We start from the raw sequence: 22333 nt of genomic DNA, 5'->3' as shown, positions 1-22333 counted from the left end.
GTTCAATCAGTGGCTCGGCAGGGATATCCTGAAAACCTGGCCTGTTGGAGGGTCTAAGCCTGGAGTTGAGAACCACTGCCGTAAAGCATTGCAAAGCAAAAGATAATCCGTGTATATGGGTGTGGATGAGACCTTAATTCAAATTCTTAATGATATACTGTAATGCATTTACCACACAATTACATAGTTACACAGTTACACAGTTATATAGTTACACAGTTACATAGTTACACAGTTACAGTTACACAGTTACATAGTTACATAGTAGATAAGGTTGAAAAAAGATACATGTCCATCAAATTCAACCCGTGCTAAATTTACACGACAGACACGTTATCCTATATTTGTATTAACAGTATATTGATCCAGAGGAAGGCAAACAGAAAATCCCATTGTTCAATGATAAGGGGAAAACATAATTAAAACATTCTAACAACCTTATCTAATGGGTCATTCAAAAATCCTATACAATATTTTACCTTTCAAAGAATAATTCTAAAATATAATGTGCGGCACTAACATTGTCTGCATGTGCCACGGTAGGTGTTTTTCCAGAGTATACATACACTGGAAAAGCTAAACGTAAATGATGGAAAAATGAAAAATCATACTAGTCATATTAGTATTGTATTGCTCTTCTTTGTACACAGCATGCTGTGTGTACCGAATCGTGCAGCTGCAATGAATCCCTTCCACAGACTTTACAATCAAAGTACAGAGGAACACGCAGGTCAAGTAACTTCCCCATGGTCACAGGGACCTGCTTCTAGCGTACCCTAGATCTTCCAACTCCGAAACTACTACAGGCAGACTTCGGTTATTCAACGGAATCCGTTCTGGAAGTAGCGTTGGATAGTGAACCCATTGTAAAGTGAGTCCCATGTTAATCAGTGGCGGTGAGCGCTGGATAACGCATTCAGGCGTTGAAAAACAGCCCATAGGGTTGCGTTGGATATGCTATTCGTTGTAAAGTGAAACGTTGGATAGCGAGCACTACCTGTACTGCTTCTACTAGGATACTCATTACTCATATATCAGTGTCAGCTTTTTACAGCATGCGTATGTATACCTATCACCTGAGATTAGACTCCAAAAGACTGTTCATGGTCCCAAGGCTCCACAAAGTATCCGCCCGTTCCTCCTTCTCTTACCGTGCTCCCCAAAACTGGAACAACCTACCAGAGACTCTCACATCCACCACCAGTTTAAGTTCTTTCAAATCTAAGGCTGTCTCACATTTTAATCTGGTCTGTAATTGTTTCATTCGCCCATAATATATATTATCTTTAACTGTGCATGCAATGTCTTGTATATAATGTATACCCTGCACATTTATGTAACTGTATTTGTAACCATGTATTATTTGTCTTAACTCTGTGCCCAGGACATACTTGAAAACGAGAGGTAACTCTCAATGTATTACTTCCTGGTAAAATATTTTATAAATAAATAAATAAAATTATCACTTGTGAGCACATTCATGTGTCTCAGACAGGTCTGCAGCCCTATCTTTACCCATTTTCTCTTGGCATACAGTGCTTCAACTGCATCAAGGGATTCTGGGAAATGCCATGCAAATGAGCAGTGTCACCTTTTGCTTTTTATCCATTTTAACATGGAGCCCTATTAGCTCCATTTTAAACATTTCTGTAAACATTGAAAAAAAGACTATTACATAAATTAATGAACTAACATATCGAATAATTCTGTATTTATTTATGAAAATATACTGTTTTGCTTTTAAAACAAAATAAGTCTCGATACTTCCGGCATATACAGAACAAGTAAGGTGTATTATTCTGTATGTAAGTTATTTTCTGTATTGATGAGTATTTGGCAGTAAAAAAAACCTTCACCTTTACATTAATCATCTTACAAACGTTGTCTTTTTCAATATCTCTATTTATTAGTAAAGGTGGCACTGTCTGCTCATTTGCACATCCTTTCCCAGAATTCCTTGCTGCAGTGGAAGCAGTGTATGCTAGGAGATAAAGGGGAAAGGCAGAAACCAGTCCGAGATGTGCTCACAAGTGATATTATTATTCATTAGCACATTTTTTTTAGCCAATGTGCAACACGCTTACAGATATACGGTACTGTACTCCCATTGTTGCTTAATGTTATATCCTTTTATCAGACCTCAAATACAGCACACATTTCACAAACAGCTGCAAAGACCAACACAAGGCAGCAGGCAGTGGCATGAAAGAGGTCATAGCGCCCCCTAGTGGGAAAACAAGTTAATATGGATGCGCACAATGACATCAAAGCTGCAGTTTATGCTGCCAGTCACACTGATACTCAGCATACTACAATCACCTGTGTGAAAAACTGCCCATTTCATTATAGGGACATGAAAACATGATTGGAACCCTCCAGTTGGACAATTCCTGGGTAAAAGGGATGGGGTAGATATATATCCAAGTCAACACGGAAGAAATGTTGTGGGGGACGTTTAAATGGCATTTTAAGGAACTGCTGACAATCCGTTTAACTAGTATAAACGCGACAGCAGGGAAATTACCAGCAAAATAAACATTTGAACTTAATTTCATCTTCCTTCTATTTAACATTGAAGGGTTAACAGCATGGGATTCCAGTCCGTCCAAATATGGGACAAATGACATTTACATAAGACATTCTTTCTTGTACAGCGCTGACAGTGTAAGCAGCCCTTTGTCAATGTTGTTGACTGAAACACTGATGTCTGTGGAATAAACTTGTTTGTGTAGTAAGACTCCTGGAGCACTGGTTTCTTCTCCACTTTGTAGGATTTACAAGCCATATTTATCTCCCTGTGTTGAGATGATTTTCGTGCACCCAAGGCGCGCTGATCTAATCCAGCGAGTGCGCCTGTACTTTTCTACATAGAATTTTAGCAGGCATGAGTGCCCGGCCGTAGAGCTGTCAATCTATTTCTTTGGTGAACTGGGTGAGTGACTTGCCCAACAAGCAGCTGACACTGGGAATTGAACCAGGCTCCCCTGCTTGTCAGTGTCATTAGTTTCAGAGCCACTGTTTTTACTCACTGAGCAGGTCCTTCAGCCTGACCGCCATTTTCATTTTAGCTTCGAATTGCACTATTTAACTTTCAGGAATGAGCAATACAATTTGCACATTCACTTAAACATATACACTATATACTTTTTATTTTATAACCAGTTATTAGATTTATGGAAAGAAGATACCTATATTAGGACGGGAACAATACCGTTGATTTCACATTTTCCCTTGTTTGAATGGAGGGTGGGGTATAGTGGGACACCATGTGGAGCTGCTCAGGTCATCCATGTTGGCCATACATTGCAGTGCTAAGGGGACAGTTGCTTTAGGCAATTTGGTAATAAGAATTAAAACAAAAATACAATTGTGGTTAATTTTTTTTATTGCACTTTGCCCAATATGAATGTTCTCCCATTTGTTCACCAAGCATTCTCCCTATATTAGGCCTGACAGGAGAATTGCTGCAGCTTGGCCACTCACCATACATCACTTAAAGCTGCAGTTCAGTCAATATCCTGCATGTGTTTTTTTTAATAAATTAGTTCTGTAGTAAGAAAAAATACTTTTAGCATTTTCTGTTTAAAAAACAACAACTTTGAAAGACCAATTTTCTTGTATTCTATTTTAACAGCCATTTGCTAAGGCACTGCCCCTTCATGTCCTGTCACAAGCCCTGGCACACCCCTTTGTCAGCCCTGCCCTCCCTCTAGCACATGTCACTGCAGGAGTGCTAGTGAATATTCATGAGCTTCCACTGAGAGAAAGAAGCAGAAGAAAAACATATGCCAGCTCTAATTATGTCACCAAATTTCACCTATCAATACATGGAGAACTAATTGACCAGCAGCTATTCAGTTCTTTAGGTAATTAGAGATTGCACATATGAATCTATTGAAGTAAAAAAAATAAATTAAAAAAAAAAAAAAAAAAAGACTGAACTGCAGCTTTTATGCCCTCTCCTGAAAGATTGACTATAGCTCAGCTAATAGGCACCTGGTGCGATTATCTTTATTCACAATTTCATTGTTGATATTTTTTTATAGCTCAATAAGCAAATTCTGAACCATGGTCTCCCCTCTGCTTTATGTATAGCGCACCAAGACTTTGAAGCCAATGTAACAGGTTTATTCCAATGGGTTTCAAATGTAATTCAAGTAGGTAGTGAGTGGTCAGAATCTATAGCAGCTAAACAGGCCAGGCCATTAAAACGGTTTGCATTTGTTCACATCAGGAAGATCCATCAAGCGAGTCAAGCTGCTATAATAAACACAGCTATGTGTCACAATATTGAGACACAAAAATAAATGATTTATACTGTTCCCACCTACAGCGATTGTTATTTTAAACAGAAAACCTATTTAACGCATTATACACCTAGTTGGGTTCCCCGATTAATATTTTGCCACTTTAAAAAAACCTTAAAGTAAACAACACACAACCCTGGACTAAAAAACAGGACAAAACATCCCAAAACAATGTCCAACGCCTTTATTTGGTAAAATAGCGAGCACACAAATGTTTTCATTCTTCGGTTTCCGACTCCTCTTCATCTTGGCTGATCTGGAAGTAGCGAAGCTCATAGGTCTCCTTGTCCGACGCTACCACTCGTAGCCAGTCACGTAAATTGTTCTTCTTGAGGTATTTTTTGGTGAGGTATTTCAGGTACCTATATATAAAGAACCATTAGTATTTTAGCCCTGCAAGGCAAACTAAATCAGTAGTGCGCAAACTGGGGGAGCAGCTGTTAGGAGGTCCTGCCCTCTCCCCCCAGGCGGGGACCGCACAAGTCCTCTATAATACACTTACCATCCAGCGACGTGTTGTCCCTGTAACCCAGCGTCAAATAACGATGCGAGGACACGTGACATCACGTTACCACGACGACACGACCCTGCGTGTATTTTAATGCTGGAGTCGAGCGGGGGGAGTCTAAGGCGCCGAGGAGAGCAGGCAGGGGGCGCACGCTGAAAAGTTTGTATACCCCTGAACTAAATCATGACTACCTAAACAGTTGCAATATTGCTCCATACTGAAAATAGCTACATAAGACCCGAAAAAATGTTATGTTAACAAAACACAGTGTTTGCTAAAACTTACTGAAGGGTGAAAACATTTACAAACTTGCCCAGAATCCAACAACCAGACTACTACTTTTATTACAGTTCTTATTTAACAAAGCTGAAATCATTTACTCAATTATTCTGTAACTGCTGAATTATGATGTGTTACAATGCTCCAATTGAGCTTGTCCTATACTAAAAAGCCAAAATAATATTTAATGGCATTAGCTGTAAATTACTAATGACCCATGTTTTATGGCAACTGAAGCAGACACATCTGGTCTACTCATTCATTCTTTATTTTTTAATTACATGACTGAGCAGAGGGCCTCACAGAACTGTGAATTTCAGCTCCGGGGTCTCTGCTTTCAAATACCTAGCTCCGTAGCGGTGCCGGTATCTCTGCAGCCAGGTTAAATGTCCTGCGGACCAATAGAAAGCCATGATGTCTTTCCTTGTGGCTTCCTATTGGCCAGCTTGACCGGGACTGTTAAACTCCAGAGATACCGGCACCCAGGCATCTCTGGAAGCAGGGAGGTCCCCTGGGATGAAATTAACAGTTCAGCTCGAGACCCTCTGTTTCAATTCCATAATATCAAATTCAAAAATCACACAGTGCTACATGTGCGGCTGCTTTAACACTAAATTCCCTGTGTTAGTCATTAAAGCTGCAGTTCAAGCAATATCCTACATGTGGTTTTTTTAAATAAATCTGTTCTATGAGAAAATATGTTGTAGCATTTCAAAAAAATTCAATACATTTTTAATGTATTCTAATGTAACAAGGATTTTTTTTTCTCTATAGCAACCATTAACAAAGTCACACCCCTCCCTCGAGAGAAGCACTTTGCATCTTGGGTGCTATTCTGCAGCACTGACAGTGATTTAATGAACGCCCGAGCCAAATTTGCTGATCGATCACAGGACAACAGATCGATCGGCAACTTAGCTAATCACTTGTCAGTGTGCAGATTGTATTGATGCACATATTGAATGGGGGAAAAATGGCAGCTTGAACGGCTGCTTAACTTTTCATGCCGAAATCATATAAATTACACAACTAACAAGCAACCAGTCTTACCTTTTAGAAAATTGTTTCTCAGACACAACCGTGATCTTGCTCTTCAAACGCTCAATATGAACAACGTTCCCAAGATTTCCAGTTTTCCCATTGACCTTAACTCTCTCCTTCAGAAACTGTTCCTGTTTCAGGAAAACAAAAAGATAGACACTAGGGAAGAGGACCCTAGGCATCTACTAGGGAAGGGAACCCTAGTTGCAGAGCATGTTAAAGACAAAGCTCCTTCCTTTCACGTTATAAGAGAACACTTTAATACGATCACTACCACATCAAAATAGAACCAATCGCTTCACATACACTTTAGTTTCATTAATTAAAAACATTAATAAAACATGCATTATTTAATGTTCACACATTGAGGTGGTTTATAATTAAAGCTTTAAAAAAAACCTGAATTCGTATTTTGTTTTTTTAATGTCAGACAGAACTCAAATTTAAATGTGCACTTCTTGTACGTGTTTAATTATTTCACTGCCATTTTCTGAAATAGGCATTCACCAATCTTCCGAGACAGTGATTCAGTGAGCAAAGGCACAGACTGAACACGACAGCGTGAAGCAGGGGAGCCCGACTCAATCCCTGCGGGTCGGCTTGTTACCCTGCGGAAGTCCCTTTAGCTCAGGCACCAAAATTAGATTGCAAGCTCTGCGCAAATACTTTGAACAGCGCTACGCACACTATTTGCGCCACACAAGAAAAAAAAAATCATTATGCACCCAGCCTATTCTACAACCAAGTAAAGCCAAGTTACTTAAGCGTTGAAGGGAGGATACTTATCCAATTACAAACTGTTCCGATTAAAACATATGGGAAGGACGCAGGGAACTTACAAAGCTCACAGAGTCCAATATCCCATCCTCCACCGGGTGTGTAAGATCCAGGGTGAACTTCCAGGTCGCCTTCTTGGACTTTTTGTCTCTCTGCAGAAAGAAGTTAGGATGTTGGTGACAGTGTGCTTGGGGTTTAGTTTGTCTCCAACACATTCCCCCTCCCCGTTTCTCCCCCGCCCCACATTCACCCTCTCCCTCCCCGTGACCGCCCGCCCCACATTCACCCTCTCCCTCCCCGTGACCGCCCGCCCCACATTCACCCACTCACTCCCCGTGACCGACCGCCCCACATTCCCCCACTCACTCCGTGTCCCCCGACCCACATTCACCCTCTCCCTTCCCCGTGTCCCCCTCGCCCCACATTCCCTCTCCCGTCCCACATTTCCTCTCCCTTCCCCGTCCCACATTCCCCCTCTCCCTTCCCCGTGTCCCCCTTCGCCCCACATTCACCCTCTCCGAGGTTTTGTGCTGCGGCCTCACTGGCGCCATCTTGTCCACGCGGAAAGTTTTATCACAGAGGGGGATGCACGCGCCGGCCGCGCGGTATTTATACGCGGGGTGACGTCGCAGTGCGCTGATGGAGTGGGCGTGGCGTCGGATACGGCGGCAATACCTGCGTCACATCCGGTGTCTTGTTCCTCCCACCCCACCCCCCTTTGCTTCGCTGCTCAGTCAGGCTGCAGTAATGACTCAGTAGTATCTCCTAGGACCACAGCAGTGACATACAATGATCAGTCCGCCCAGGGGCCCAGGTGTACTAATGGCAGTCACATGTTTAAATAAGAGAATACCGTTTAAGGGGTTCGCTCCTTCTAGGACCAACGTGTGTACCCGTGCCAATTAAAAGCCAGTATTTTCATATTAGCTGTAAGTGTAAGCTTTTGTTTGCACAGTTTTGCTTTGCTCTATAAATGTGTGACTCCTGGCTTGAGGTTGTGGGCCCCCAGGGTGCGTTGATAATGACTGGACTACACCATGAGTAAATGCAGGGCCTCCATTCCGACAGAAACCGTCACATGGGTAATATTCAGCAGTGGTGAAAATTTGAGCAAATCCATAACTTCCTAAATGGTGGTACAACATTGGCAGTGGTCTATATATGTATTAAAAACAATACGGGCATTTTTTTGTTGTTGTTGTAAGGTTACTTTAAAAAAAGAATGACAAGTCTGGTAGGAATACTGGCGGTATGAGTGGTTTTATGTTCTTTAACATTCGGCCTAACAATGGCCTTTTAACCAGAATTGGGCGAACATTTGCCAGCTGTGCCAAGCATCCTCTGCTGCATTTTTATATTGTTTGCAAAATGTGACAAATTGATGCTGTAGACTGAAAACGGACCTGCCTCCAAGTTCTGGGTGTGTGGTTTTGTGCTGAGCTAGAGAACATAAGAACTGCTATTACTGTATAATAATAATAATAGCATGTTCTTGTATAGCGCTGCTAGTTTTACGTAGCGCTTTATAGACATTTTGCAGGCATAGTCCCTGCCCCGTGGAGCGCACAATCTACTTTCTGGTGCCTGAGGCACAGGAAGATAAAGTGACTTGCTCAAGGTCACAAGGAGCCGACACTGGGAATTGAACCAGGCTCCCATGCTTTAAACTTAGTGCCAGTCTCAATCCTTTACTCACTGAGCCACTCCTTCTCCCCATCAGACCAAATTCCATCCAGCCGTACGTCTCCATTGCCAATCCCTGGGAAGTTCAACCGAGTATCACTCGCTCCATGGCTCCGGCATTTGGGATTTAATACAATTTTTTTTTAAATTTATATGCTAGTCTTTCCTAACAAGTTTAATGCTTCACACCTTTTTATCATGGTAGTTACACACCCCTGCTCTATCAGCAGTTTCAGTATGTACTTTTTCAGTAACCAGAGCTTTAAACAGAATTATAATCACAATTATTCCTTTCTTGTCAAAGCTTGTTGATTTTTCCCTACATTTGTTTGCTATATTTTCACTCCTAAAATATCAGCGTCCGCCATCTTTCCTCAGAAGTGTCACATGACCGTGATTTATACATCATATACATTCTTGTCAGTTTTACTGGCTGTGTTCCCCTACATATAATTTTATTTATTAAACCTATTGCAAACATAAATTGTATGTTAAAAAAAAAAATCATGAGTTGTGTTTTTAATTAAGCATTTTTATTTCATCATCTTTTTGTTAAATAATTTACCATACAGAGCATACTTAAACGAGGAGGTAAGTCTCAATGTATTAACTCCTGGTAAAACATTTTTATAAATATCACATTACGTCGAATGCACATGTTTAAGAACTGGGAATAATGCAATAAAGTCCTAGGCATTGGGGCCACTCTACGTGCTATAGCTGATGTGGATGTAACAATGTGCTTTGTGCTCAGATGCTTCCAAAGTATTTGGCTACGTGCAGTCTCACACGAGTGGCTATTGTGGCATCATTGCTCCTATAACATTTAAGGAATATTGATATTTGTGCTCCTGGAGTAAAAATGCATTTTTATTGCCAATTAGCCTGTAATTTTCTCTTTCTTGCATTACTTAGTGCTTTGAAGTGTTTAAAGAGACTTTAAAATAAAAAAAATAATTTGATGCAGGGTGTCTCTGCATCTGAACCTCATTGATTTAGTCTACCCCGTGTATACCTACTGTGAAGCGCTATGTACATTAATGACGCTATATAAATAAAGACATACAATTTCAGCTCTGGGGGCCCTCTGCTTCCCAAGATAATTACCGCCGTAGGTGCCGACTAGCTATGTGCACAATATGGAGGTTTAAAAGTACCACGGGCCAATAGGCAGAGACAAGGAATGACGTGGTGGCCCACGTGACCGGAACTTTAAACTGTACAAGTACCTACAGAGAGGGGGGGGGGGGGGGGCACGGTGGTAACTAGAGCAGAAATCAATCCAGTTCAGCTCAGCTCTCAGGACCCTCTGCTCCATGCACATACAATAGCACGGCTTTAACACAGTCTCTTTATAAAAAAAAAAAAATATATCGTAAAGCAATGTAGGACTTGGGTGTATAGTGTGGAGCTGACATGTTCTCAGATTTCTGTAAGAAAACCGCATACACAGCTGTACTACCAGACTTTTTAAATCTTGCTTTTCACTGTGATAATCCTTTGTCTAACATGCATGTCATATCGAGACCTATCCTTACACATAACTAGAACTTCTTAGTGACTTAAGTGTACGGGGTGTAATATTATGTGGGGTACTTGTGGTTTACAAGCAAGCACTCACTTTCTATTAAACTATGCTTCTGACCAAAATACTGTTTTGATAATTTGTGATGCAACTGAAGATTTGTTCAACAATGAACCAAAACGTGTGCAAAATTGTGTGACAGCTGTCCACGTATACTCAAAATATAAAATGGATATAAACACCGCTTCCCTAAACACAAAGATAGTCTATACTTACCCCAAAGAACAAAGAAATGAAACTTGGACACAGATCATTACAAAATACTGAATAATTAAATCAAAAGCATTTTTGGTTAGGAAATCCATATACTCAAAAAAGGAATGCAAGCACCTTTACAAAAATTGTTCTTTTTAGTTTGTGAAAGGTTGGGCGAGATCCCTGGTTTCACATGGAAAAACCATGCATAATGTTTATTATATAAAATATTGGTAGAATTGAACCTTTATAAATGAAAACTATATATAGACATCCGAAATCACCTAGGCTTTATTGATATCGTATTAACTTTGTTCAATCCACACTTTAGTAACCTAATAACACAAATCTTAAAACTTTACAGGTTTGATTAACCAATTAGGTTTAACTTTACAGTGAAATGCAAAATATACAAGGCTTCTGATTGTGTTGTACAACTTGAAACGGCAGAGAACTGTTACAGTACATGAATCTAACCAACGTCAAATAGGCTTATCACCCATTTTTGTTAACAGATACTTTGCAGAATTTTGGGATAGTCAACACTTGTTAAATATATCGTTCTTTGCACAAAATCTTGTAGCCCAAATAAACAGAATTCGTGTTGTGCTAGGATTTACATATTTCAAGAGGACATGACATTTTATACAACACTCACTTTATTTTCTAAAACACATTGGGACTTTTACATTGGTAAGTTTACTGAAATGTGTAAATTGCAATGTCAGTTCTTCTATAGCATGCTGAAAAATACTTCTGAAATAAGAGCTTAGGGAAAAGCATGTTTGTAAAACACTGGCTTCTTATAAGCACCACTTTCTACTTCGACAGAATAGCTACACCCCCTACCCTCCCCCACCCATCAAGTCAAAAGGCCTTCTAGAGCAGTTTTAGATCAACAGGGAGAGCTAAAATACAAACCACAAAAGATGTAACTGCATTTAAGTGTCAACTATCATTTTAGAATAAACTTATTTGTGAGATATTTATAAGCCCCTACTGCATACTACATGAAAACCCAAATATTGAAACGTATGCTATAGGCATGATTAAAACACACATTAAGAGCAACGGTGGTTCATATTAACTTCTTATATGTCAGCAATATAAACATGACTTGCCCTTACTGCTTCAATTAGCATTTGATCTAGGGGTCAGGTGAAGAAAAACATGTCCACATTATGAATGTGTGAAATAGCCTTTACTGCAAAGTATCAAACATGCAGTGGTCATTTTAGGCCCAAATATGTGCCAATATTTCAGCAGAAAGCTTTAAGTAACCACAAATGTAACAGATTTAAACCAGATGTGAGAGAAAAAAAAAAAAGCTAAAGCTGCACATTATCCAGATAGGATCACATTTTGAAGTAGATAAGAAACAAGGTCTCCATTTCTTCTGCCACCTTTCCCAAAGGGCCCACTGCCAAGCGACATGATGAGAACCAAGTATAGATTGAAGGCTAAAAATATATATTTTAAAACCGCTCAGTAGCAGCAGGCTAATGTTCAACACAAGCTTGGCAAAGAACCCATTGTGGATTGCAGCTTTAAAATGACTTTGGTTGTTGGAAGCCAGCAGTGATACAATGCCAAACACCTGCACCGTATAGAGATCAATGAGTTGCAGAGCCCTCTACCCAAGAGTGACAGCAGAGTAGATGTTAATTTTGCCAAAAGGTGCATGATCCCAACACACAACAGGAAGACATTAAATGTGTTTGCTCCTTCCCCTCACATTATTGCGCTTGAACGTCAATTAAGTACTCTGTATTAGGCTAAGGTTTACTTCCATTTGTAAAACCGTAAATATAAGCATCCTTATTTCTAAAGCGGACTGGAGGTGGATTCACAACATCACTAACAGAATTAGGCCATGTCCAGGGTGAAGCCGAGCGCACGTGCTCAGCGCAATCAAACACATTGCGACAATGCGTTGGTCGAGGATGCGTGCGCGCACGTGACAACTGCGCTACTTGCCGAGAAATATTTTTGTATTTGTCGTGCTTGCCCTGGTCATGTGCACAGTTCAGCCAATGAGGGCAAACCACTCACATGAAATCACAGGCACGCCCTGACAACCATCAGGCCAGGAATCGCCCGACCAACATGAGTGCCTGACGCACACGCGCTCTCAGCCTGGACGAGGCCTAACTTGCTTAGTGTTTTAATGATGGCCAGCAAATATAAAAGTCAAACAGCACCACATTGTTTAGTTTTTCTGCTGTAATTGTACTTCAGTTCTGTAGGTTCAAACTTTGCCACTTGCCAGCTTTCTGATGCTTGAGGTCCTACAAACAGATATGGTTCATATGCAAGCTTGATACAAAAACAGACTACAGGCAGCATGTAGTGTTGAGCTGAAGTGTTTGCCTTATAGCATTTATTCAGCAGTGAAACAAAATATGGGAAACACATTTTGGAAAGGTTACCATGAAAGGTTTGTGAATTAAACTCAGAATAGTCCTCAGTTGCAAGAAAAAGGAGGCACAGGAGTTGCAGTCATATATACAGACTTAAGTGCCTATCAAGGAAGGAGAAGGAAAAAAACCCACTTAAAGGGTTGCTCTGACTTAAAAAATAAAGATTACACATTCCATTCTGTACAAAGGGTAAATAGCAGCTGAGAGCAATGCTTTACCAAAAATACTGATGGAACCAATATTCAAGTCTACCATAAGGTTCAGCTCAAGATGCATATGGAAAGAGCAAGGCCGATTAAAAAACACAAAACATGTTTTATACCTCTACTCGGGGTACTTTAGACACCAGATTTTGGAAATACTCAAGGAATTAAACATGAGAATGCAATTAGACTACATGCAAAGTATTTTGCCATCTCCTAAACAATGCGCACATTCCCATGTTCAAAGTGTCCTTTTTTTTGTGCTACAAGTTTAAATCCAGACATTTCCACTTAAAAATAAAACACACTGGAAGCACTGCAAACCAATTCCTGGGAAGGTCTTTACTCCTTTTAATATTTCAAGATAAATACAATAAAAGAAAAAAGCAACCGAACTGCATTTTTCTATTTTTATTATTTTGTTTTTTTTTCAGTCTGATGACAAAGGCCTCGAGTGAACATCTGTAGCGTTAACAACTCTATCCCTTATTTGTGCCCTGTTTGCCTGCTATGTAGAATCACCCAACATACCGAGTACCTGTCTAGACTGACAGGCAGGCTGACACGGTTTTACAAGGTTACAATACAGCCAACACATTGGCATAGGAGAGCACAGAGGTATTACAATTTAGTTGCACATGGCCACCAGGACTGTTTAATAAGGAGGGGGCAGGAAAGGCAGCAAAATCAACTGGCATTTTTAAAATCACTTTAGTTTCTCAGCAGTCCAAGGCTTATACTTGGCACCTGGAGATCAGTCTAACATGCATACAATTCAAACTTGCGGCTTAAGTTAATATAATTCTAAATATTGTCATTTTGCTGTATTAGTAAGGTATATCAATATATTTTAACATTACATTGCTTAGTTAAATTACCTTAGTATTCCAGGTGCCCTTTACCAATGTAACTAGACGCCTGATTTAACCTGTATGCAAGAGCAAACAGATGCTGGAGAACATTTCCACTCAAGACGCTTGATCAGTTTGGTTGGACCCTCAAACTGACACCTAAGGGAATGTGAAAGGTAACTAGAGAATTCTTAAATCATTTAAAACTGCAGTGATTTTGAAAAAAAAATGCCAGTTAAACCTGCATAACCAAATTTAGAATCTAGCAGTATTTGCAGACAATTCAAAAAGAAATGAGGTTGTTTGTGAAGGCCATAGCTTTGGTGACAATCAGAACCAATTTTAAGATCTGTGGTTTATCTGGACCTGAGCAGATAGCTCGGGTCTGGTGGATGGATCCCTGTTTATTTGGTCATTGCCTTGATGGCTACAGCACATTCTTCAGTCATTGCACACAAGACTGAGATCTGGAGAGAAAAAATAAAAATAAAGTTTTTACAATGGTTACAATAAGCAAGTATTAGCATTTTGCCTTCAATCTGATTTGACAGCATTCCATTCAGGACACTGAATGCATTACTGTTCAAAGGTTGGGCAAATTAGACATTAAAAATTACAATCAATGAGTTACCCACTACTGCGATGATAATAAATAACCAATATGTCATGAATTTTAATGAAATTTTTTTTCTATCCCCAGCTCGCAAAAATGTCTGTCATGGGGAGTGTTGCATAAACTGTCTGGAGAATACATTTGCTGTCCATGGGAAGTTGTGAATTTAGACTAGTACATGTATTCATCGGTCATGTTTGTAAACATGAGAATAAGCACACAATGTTCAGCTAAAACTGCTTTCCTGAAAACAGATCAGTTTTGTCCAATTTGGTAATGATTAAGTGTTTATGGGATTATAAAACGGCCATTACATCATTAGTCTCACAGGGCACATGTCCTGACAAAATAGTCACCCCCCTCCAAAGGGTTCCATGGTGGCCCTCCGCTATGAAAAGCCTGCAATACATGCAACAAGCTACATTTGCCTTACCAGCATCTCCTCTCCTGCATCAAATTTTGATTCTATTTCCTTTCCCAGGTCACCCTCTGGCAGCTTGAGATCATCTCTAACATCACCATTGTCATTCAGAAGGGACAGGTATTTATCATTTATACCGATCAGCTGGAAAAATAGGCATTCCTCAAGTCAGATAAGATACTGGTAAATGCATTCAAGAAAGATATTCCAAATCTCCAGATACAAGCCAGACCACATACAGTACTGTAGTTACTGAAAGCCCTGGCTCAAGCATTAAACCCTTATAAACAATTAAGATGTTAAGGCAGAAAATGTGATGCTGAATATACTACGGGGACTTAATGTAGTAACCACCATGTATAAGAATCCTAAAACACCTGATTACGGTGTACATCCCGGCACTTTAGATTATAGTATTGGTTCTCTGCTAGACTAACAAAACGGCATTCAGACAAATACATACAATATTTGTTAAATATATATTCAAAGCTGAAATAAAAAAACAAGACACCAAAACTCAATATAAAAAATAAAATGGAATAGCAAGGCACATTATGGCTAAAATGTTAACATTGTGACAAGGATCCCAACAAGGCGTGGTTACAACTCACCATTGCCTTCATATTGCACGTGATAAATTGATTCCCATCATAGTACCTTAATTGTATATACCAGCGGTGGGCAATTATATTCATCAAAAGATCGTCAGGTTAAGGATATCACTGCTTCAGCACAGGTGGCTTTCATTTTGAGGGAGATATCCAATACCTGACCCGTTTGTGCCCTCCCCCAGTATATACCTAGCCTGGTATGTGTTTGTTAGGTTCTGAGCCAGCCCCTACTTTTTGCCAAGTGTATGTAATGGGTGTATATTTCCATTATTTCTAAGACAGTGTCAAGACTATGAAAAAGGTGTCTTGCAACAGCACTTTCCTAAATGCAAACATTCTGCATTTAAAAATGTCAGATTTATCCCAATATTTCCTGACGGATTACATTTAAAACCAAAACTGTTTGATGTTAAGAGTTTGATTCTAGAATTGAATGGCTGTGTCACTGGTTACAGACTTATTCCAGTCCATCGATTTGAACAATGCTAGACAAGTCAGACAACCTCCCATACCAAAACTCACCAATGAATATTCCACTGGTTACACCAACATACAAAAACGTAATCACCTACACATTTTGCTTACTACAGAGACTAATCATGCTTTTGTTAAAACGAATTAACCCGTAGATGTCAGAACACAAGATATTGGCCTACATGCGCAGTAAAAAGCCACATACGCAGTAAAAAGCCACATACAGATGTTGCCAGACCTACGATTTTCAGTGCTGCAGACAGACATAATTAAAATCAGTGGCACCACAAATAGTACGTTTTGCGGGCCCATGAAGATCAGCCCTGCAGGGGTCCCTGCAGAATGGGACCCATGGAGTGTTAATCCTTCACTTGATGGGCCATCAAGAAACCAATACTAACCTCAGGCTGAGGCCCCGGTAACTCCGCTGCACGCGAGACTGGCGGCACGTGCAGCCGATTCCCCGGTCTGCAGGGAGCTGCAGACCGAAAGACAGGGGGGCACGACGCGGGAGGGACGGGGGCGCGGCCGTGACGTCACCCGACAGGTTCGCCCTCATTGGCTGAACCGCTGGGGGGGCGTGGCTTAGCGCTCCGCCACAAGTCCTGCTCCCAATTCTATTGAGAGCAGGAGCAACTCTCGCCACAGCTCTGCGGCCCCCCCTCGCAGCGGGCCTGGCGCCATTGAGGGGAGGGCTCTCGTCCCTGCAGCGTCCGCCACAGCGGGCGCTGCAGTTGTCAGCGGGGACCAGGCCTTCGATGAGCTGTGCAGCTTTCCCCAGGAGTTCTGAAGGTAAGAAGCAGTCTCTGGTCTGTCCCAACCCCCAGGATGATGTAGATACTCTACTCAGGGGGTCTCAAATGCAGTCTTCAAGGGCCACAGACAGACCAGCTTCTATGGATATCCCTGCTTCAGCACAGTGGCTCAGCCTTCAGCCACTTGTGCTGAAGGGATATCCATTAAAGCTGGCCTGTCGGTGGCCCTTGAGGACCGAGTTTGAGACATCGCTCTACATCATAACAGGGGGTGGAGACCGCTTCTTACCTTCAGAGCTGCTGGGGACAACACAGACGGAGATGGCTGCGAAGCTCATCCAAAAGGTTAGCCTAGTTCTTGAGGCCAGGATTAATACCCCTTCAGAAGCAGGGACCCACAGTGTTAATTCTACTTGGTCGTTTTTTCAGGGCCAAGATCGCACGCAAATTGCGGCTCACAAAAGAGTAAGTTTGACTACATCTGTAAGAAGCAGTTAATGACAAGTTATAGGTTCCCAGTGACTGCATTAAGTTGACCTGTGCTACTTTGCTCAAAGGTGAGGCCATCCACACCACAGACAGGTTTATCAAACATTAAACTCAAATTATCAATACGTACAAGTTAACTGCAGCAGGCTTGAGCATGTGAACCAACTTACTTGGTAATCATTTCTTTTAATATTTGGAACATCCATGTTGTGGGTAGAAGGACAAATATCTTCATACTTCTTACCAGAGAAGATATCAATACCAACCATATGAACCTACAAATAAAAAACAAGTTGTAACACATGTAAAGGCCTAAATGCAATAACCATCTTTTTTTTTACTCAAACATTCAAAGAGTGTAGATCCCAAAAGTGGTAAAGCATTGAAAGACTTGGCACCCAAAGAACCACAGCTGCAGAAACAGGACAAATTTATCAAATAGTAATGTTGCCTTGAGGCTTTTTTGAACATGTAATTAAGGCAAAAGCCCTCGTTATGTTTCAGAATATCTTCAAAGTATGGTGCAGTTGATATGTTTTCATTGAAGGTAGACAAGACATGTAGCAAATTAACATGTGAACGTCACCTAGTAAACGATTGACTGGTTTCTTGCATTTACCTTGGCATGACCATGCTTGCCAGTCTTGGAAGTCGACATTTCAACGATCTTACAGGGACGTCCTTTCAGAACCACAAACCCGTTCTTGCGCAGGGCAGAGCACTGCATGGGGAAAGTGGTGGAAGCCCCGGCATCTCCAGTTGTGAAATCAATATCATCGGCCATGTTGCTGGGTGTCTACGAGTACTGAAGAGACATTAGACTTTAATAATGTAGCATCAATGCACCTTTTAGAAAACATGATCACACTTCTGTAATTGGGATGTGGCGCTGTATTAAACACGCGTGTGCATGCTGACCAGCACTGTGACAAATGTGCAGAAATTAGTGTACAATTAGTGCATTTACCAAAATGGAGATGATTAGACCTAGAAGCTATTCCTAACCTAATGCACGAATCTCAATACCTCCTATGGAGGACATTGTGCTCCACTGGGACATCATCAATACAGCAAAATACCCAGATAAGTATTATCCCTTCCCAGTTATCAAAGTCACACCCGGTCTGTGAAGGGAAAGAAAGACCACACCCGGGAGGGTCAGCCAGCCTCGCGCCCGCCGCCCCATCCACGTGTATGAGAACCCTGGCCCAGGAAACCCCACGCGAAGTCACCCGAGATTACCAGCCCGCGAGCCACCCACCGTCCTCTGCCCGGCCGATCACACCGCAAGGACCGGGCGAATCTAACGGGTTTCCGCTGTCGTGCATAACGCGCACGGAAGATGGGGGGGAAGCAGCTGTTACTTTCCCCGCTTGCAGATACCCCAACCCTCCCCCTATCGGGTCTCCCCCCCAGCCCGCCCCCTATCGGGTCTCCCCCCCAGCCCGCCCCCTATCGGGTCTCCCCCCCAGCCCTCCCCCTATCGGGTCTCACCCCCTCAGGGCAGCTCGTGGCGCGCTAGGCCCGAAGCCCGACTCGACCGCCAAGTCCCCCGCCCGTGTGCCGGCCTCACCCCTGTCCCTTCCCCCAAGCGCCACATTATGCGCCGCCCTGCCCGCTCTCTCCCCAAAACCCACGGCACCGGCATCTCCCAGAGGGAAAGGGGTGGGGGAAGGAGAGGGAGCGCGCGCTGTGTCTCGCGGCGGCGGTGCGGGGGGACCCACGCGCCATGCGAGCCCTTCCTTACCTTCCAACAAAAAAAAAAGAGACGTCACTGCGCACACGCGCCCAATTTCACTGCGGCAGCGCGAAGGAGGCGGGGCCCAGGCAGGCTTTTTACCCAGAAACCCCCTCCGCTTCCGGCTTATATTGGGGCGGGGCGACGCGTCACGGCGCGAACACTGGCACCCGCGCTACCGTGGGACGGGGGGTGCTGGGACGTCGCGTGCGCGCGCCTCCCCCCATCCGTTACGCAGAGTGGGCGGGGCCCCAGCGTAGATGAGGTGTTGCGCTCGCCTTCCCCCCCTCCCTTACACAAAGTGGGCGGGGGTATATACCCAAGGCCGCCGTCCCACACGTGCCAACCCATGGAGATACGCTGGGGGGGGGAAAGGGCGGGCATGCCCACAGAGCTTCCCCCAGAGGGAGGGAGAGTGGGCGGAGCTGTGTGGAAGTGGGCGGAGCTATGGGGGAAGTGGGCGGAGCCAGAGGGAAAGCGACGGACGTTCACACACACTCAATCACACTCACAGTGACACACACGGATCGGCTGCGGCTCAGGCAATGACGCGGGGTGACGTGCCTCAAGCACCCATGCGGGCTGCGTCACGCTGCAGGCAGTTTGGGAGGGGGCCCGGACACGTGGTGCTGTGTGAGGGGAACGGGAGGATGCCGGGAGGATTAGTGACGTCACACTGCATACTGACCGCAGGTCAGTGAGGTGCTGGGGAAAGCAAGGCGCGCTGGGGTAGCGTGCTCTGCTCACGGTGATATAAGAATCATGGCTTCCTACTGCTTGCTTATTAAAATGGCAACCTAGGCTGTAAGAATCAAATTTCTGTGTCTCCCCCAACTGCACTTTGGATGTGTGTATTCGGCAAGCTAGGTGGTGAGCTGAACCGGGAAGGTCTGGAAGTAAAGCCGTGGCCAAGATGGGGCTCCGTCTGGCTTGACGTTCCTCTCTGCTGCCGGTGTCACTTACAATCAATGGGCAGCCCCCAGTGGCCTCTACGCGTTTCGCACTACGTGCTTTCTCAGGACGTGCACGTAGTGCGAGACGCGTAGAGGCCACAAGGGGCTGCAACGTGAGCGCCTATTGGTGGTGAGCGACACCGGCAGCAGAGAGGAACTTCGCGGGTTAGGTCCTACCCTTCTTACTCACGGCTGTACTTCCAGGCCTTCCCGGTTCAGCTTACCACCTAGTTAGTTGTAAGTAAAATCGTTTGTCATAAATTGTATTATACCTTGTAGCTCCTTTGTGGGCTTTTTAGTATAAATTTCTACTGCTTCTCAGTGTACCTCTCCGCTTTCTTTTTATATATATATATATATATATTAATATGGTTGCGAGGTGTCCCGTATTTGGACACTGTCCAGTAAAAAATGAAAGGAAATACTGTACATGTGTGTACGGTATTACCTCTCTGGACAGTGACCTGACCGGCTTGGGGAGGGGGGCTGCGATATTTCCCACAGCAGGGCTGCTGCTAGGGGGCTGGGCAGCTCTCATCCTGATTGGCTGCTGCTGGGTAATGTAGCCAATCAGGAGGTGTTAGGAGCCTGGGGGTGGGGCCAAGGAGAGGAGGAAATGGCATGGAGTTGAGGGGTGTGTGTGTCTGTCTCGAGCATGATTCATTCACATCTTTCACCTTTGTGTCCAGTATTATTGTGGTAACCTAAAATTTTTTTATTTTTCTATGTTTTATAAAACAATTAGAATGTAATAAATATTATTTAGAAAAATAACAGATTCTAAACGATTTTGAAATGTGAATAAATATGTATATTGTGCATGTCCAAGAATAATACCCCCGGTCTCATTGTCACGGCAGAACCTTTTTTCTAGACAAAACAGTGGGCCAATAAAATACATATTTTCAGCAACTTTTCGGTGTGCCTATCTCCATGTTATTTTCTGTATAGTATCTTCCAGGTACATTGATAGTAGCACCTGCTCCAGCATTCGGGTTTAATTTATTTGGATTTTCTTTTCTTATTACAGGATTGAAGCAGGGGGTCTCCGGAGCTGATCCGTGTGAGGCCTCGTCCAGGGTTAGAGAGCACGCGATCAAATCAATAAAACTCCATGGTGGCGTCCATACTGCGCGCGCGGAGGTGCGATGTGTGCAGAGACCGCATTTTTTGTCTTTGTCGCGCTTGGCTGGGTCACGTGCGCGGTTCAGCCAATGAAGGCGAACCACTCACGTGACGTCACTGGCAACTAACAGGGCCAGGAATCGCCCGAGCAACATGAGCGCCTGACGTCACGGGCTGGAACGCCAGCTCGCTCTCACGCTGGACGAGGCATTAAGTGTTCCATAGTTGGACTGGGTTGGTGTAGTTTTTATGGTGATCTGCAGCTGGCGCTACTGACCTTTTAAAACGCTTGATATTTGTTGAACAGCTGACTTGATTTACAGTATGTTACTGAAACCCAATCCAAAGGAATGTGTTGCAACGACGGAGAAATAACGACTGCGGGATAACTGCTTTTGGAATTGCCGTTTCTTGCATTTTGTATAATGAATATTGCAATGGCAACTTACCAATAATGAGCCCCAATACTTCCATAATCTCCACACAAACTTTATAAAAAAGCAGCAATTGGAATTCCATCCTTTTATTTTAAAGCGCAAGAATAAAGCCCAGGCATTTTTTGGTATTCTTTATAATGGACGGAGGTTGTGTACTCTATGGTACATACTTTATCAGGGGTACTCAACTTCACTCCTTAAGCCCCCCAAACAGGTCAGATTTTCAGGATAGCCCAGCTTCAGCACAGCTGAAAGACTGAGCCTCTGAGCCACCTGTGCTGAAGCAGGGACTGATTGAGGCACCTGTGCTAAACCAGGGATATCCTGAAAACCTGACCTGTTGGGAGGGACAGGAGGCTTGAGGACTGGAGTTGAGCACCCCCTGCACTATATGACCAGCATTATAGAGTGCAAGCTCTCAGGATCAGGGCCCTCATTACCTTTTGTATGTTTGTCCTTATTTGGTATGTAATTCTGTTCCTGTAATTTACATTGCTCTGTACCGCGCTGAGGAATATGTTGGCGCTTTACAAATAAACGATGATAATAATTGTCACAAACAGATGCAATTGATAGGAAAATCCCAATTCTGTTTACCAAGCAACTCCAGATTGTGTGTGGGGGGTGGTAAGTGCATATGTGTGGGGGGGAGGGGAGGGGGTAGTGGTGTCTATCTGGGGGGATGGAGTGGTGTCTGCATTTTTTTGGGGGTAATTTTTTATTGGGAGGGGGTATTGTGTGTCTAGTGGGGGGGGAGGGGATTGTGTGTATGACCAGGGGAGGAGGGGGAAATGAGTGTGAAGAAAGGAGGGATTGAGTGATAGCGGAGAGAGAAGAGAGGGGATGTAGGGGGAGAGTGAATGAGGAA

At 43.1% G+C, this 22333-nt stretch overlaps 2 protein-coding genes and 1 long non-coding RNA gene across 6 annotated transcripts in view; 1 reads left to right on the top strand and 2 right to left on the bottom strand.

Annotated features, from left to right (window-relative positions):
- Positions 1 to 4476: 4476 nt before the first annotated feature.
- Positions 4477 to 7581, bottom strand: RPL22L1 (ribosomal protein L22 like 1). 2 transcript variants are annotated; one of them, XM_075570808.1, is made up of 4 exons: positions 7425 to 7581; positions 6975 to 7064; positions 6145 to 6266; positions 4477 to 4669 (listed from the first exon to the last, which is right to left on the bottom strand). In XM_075570808.1, exons 1-4 carry the CDS (start codon positions 7461 to 7463, stop codon positions 4525 to 4527), a joined length of 396 nt encoding a protein of 131 aa, XP_075426923.1. In that variant the 5' UTR covers positions 7464 to 7581; the 3' UTR covers positions 4477 to 4524. The 2 variants fall into 2 exon arrangements, with proteins under 2 accessions (XP_075426923.1, XP_075426924.1); XM_075570809.1 differs by lacking the exon at positions 7425 to 7581 and having other exon boundaries at positions 6145 to 6335.
- Positions 7582 to 12722: 5141 nt separating this feature from the next.
- EIF5A2 (eukaryotic translation initiation factor 5A2) lies at positions 12723 to 19113 on the bottom strand. The gene is made up of 5 exons (XM_075570807.1): positions 18960 to 19113; positions 17832 to 18017; positions 17383 to 17487; positions 14896 to 15027; positions 12723 to 14316 (listed from the first exon to the last, which is right to left on the bottom strand). Exons 2-5 carry the CDS (start codon positions 17994 to 17996, stop codon positions 14254 to 14256), a joined length of 465 nt encoding a protein of 154 aa, XP_075426922.1. The 5' UTR covers positions 17997 to 18017; positions 18960 to 19113; the 3' UTR covers positions 12723 to 14253.
- Positions 19063 to 22333, top strand: part of LOC142466087 (uncharacterized) — a 22519-nt gene continuing 19248 nt past the window's right edge. For 2 of the 3 annotated variants that reach the window (XR_012788051.1, XR_012788050.1), the window contains exons 1-2: positions 19063 to 19643; positions 20934 to 21046. This is a non-coding gene — a long non-coding RNA (uncharacterized LOC142466087). The remainder of the gene's footprint in view (positions 19644 to 20933; positions 21047 to 22333) is intronic. The other variant, XR_012788049.1, reaches the window with a different exon arrangement.

The sequence above is a fragment of the Ascaphus truei genome, chromosome 14 (genome assembly GCF_040206685.1).
Source record: "Ascaphus truei isolate aAscTru1 chromosome 14, aAscTru1.hap1, whole genome shotgun sequence".
NCBI classification, from domain to species: Eukaryota; Metazoa; Chordata; class Amphibia; order Anura; family Ascaphidae; genus Ascaphus; species Ascaphus truei.
The sequence above is the reverse complement of the archived record's forward strand: the minus strand, read 5'-3'. Positions and strand labels throughout refer to the sequence as shown.

Bases quoted from the DNA above. Each gene is read 5' to 3' on its own strand.
- RPL22L1 (XM_075570808.1), bottom strand. From the start codon at position 7,463: ATGGCGCCAGTGAGGCCGCAGCACAAAACCTCGGAGAGG. The intron at 7,065-7,424 runs GTGAATGTGGGG...TTCTTTCTGCAG, and splicing joins AGCACAAAACCTCGGAGAGG to AGAGACAAAAAGTCCAAGAA. The intron at 6,267-6,974 runs GTAAGTTCCCTG...TTCCTGAAACAG, and splicing joins TATTGGACTCTGTGAGCTTT to GAACAGTTTCTGAAGGAGAG.
- EIF5A2 (XM_075570807.1), bottom strand. From the start codon at position 17,996: ATGGCCGATGATATTGATTTCACAACTGGAGATGCCGGGGCTTCCACC. The intron at 17,488-17,831 runs GTAAATGCAAGA...TTTTATTTGTAG, and splicing joins GCAAGCATGGTCATGCCAAG to GTTCATATGGTTGGTATTGA. The intron at 15,028-17,382 runs GTAAGTTGGTTC...CTATTTTTCCAG, and splicing joins TTAAAAGAAATGATTACCAA to CTGATCGGTATAAATGATAA.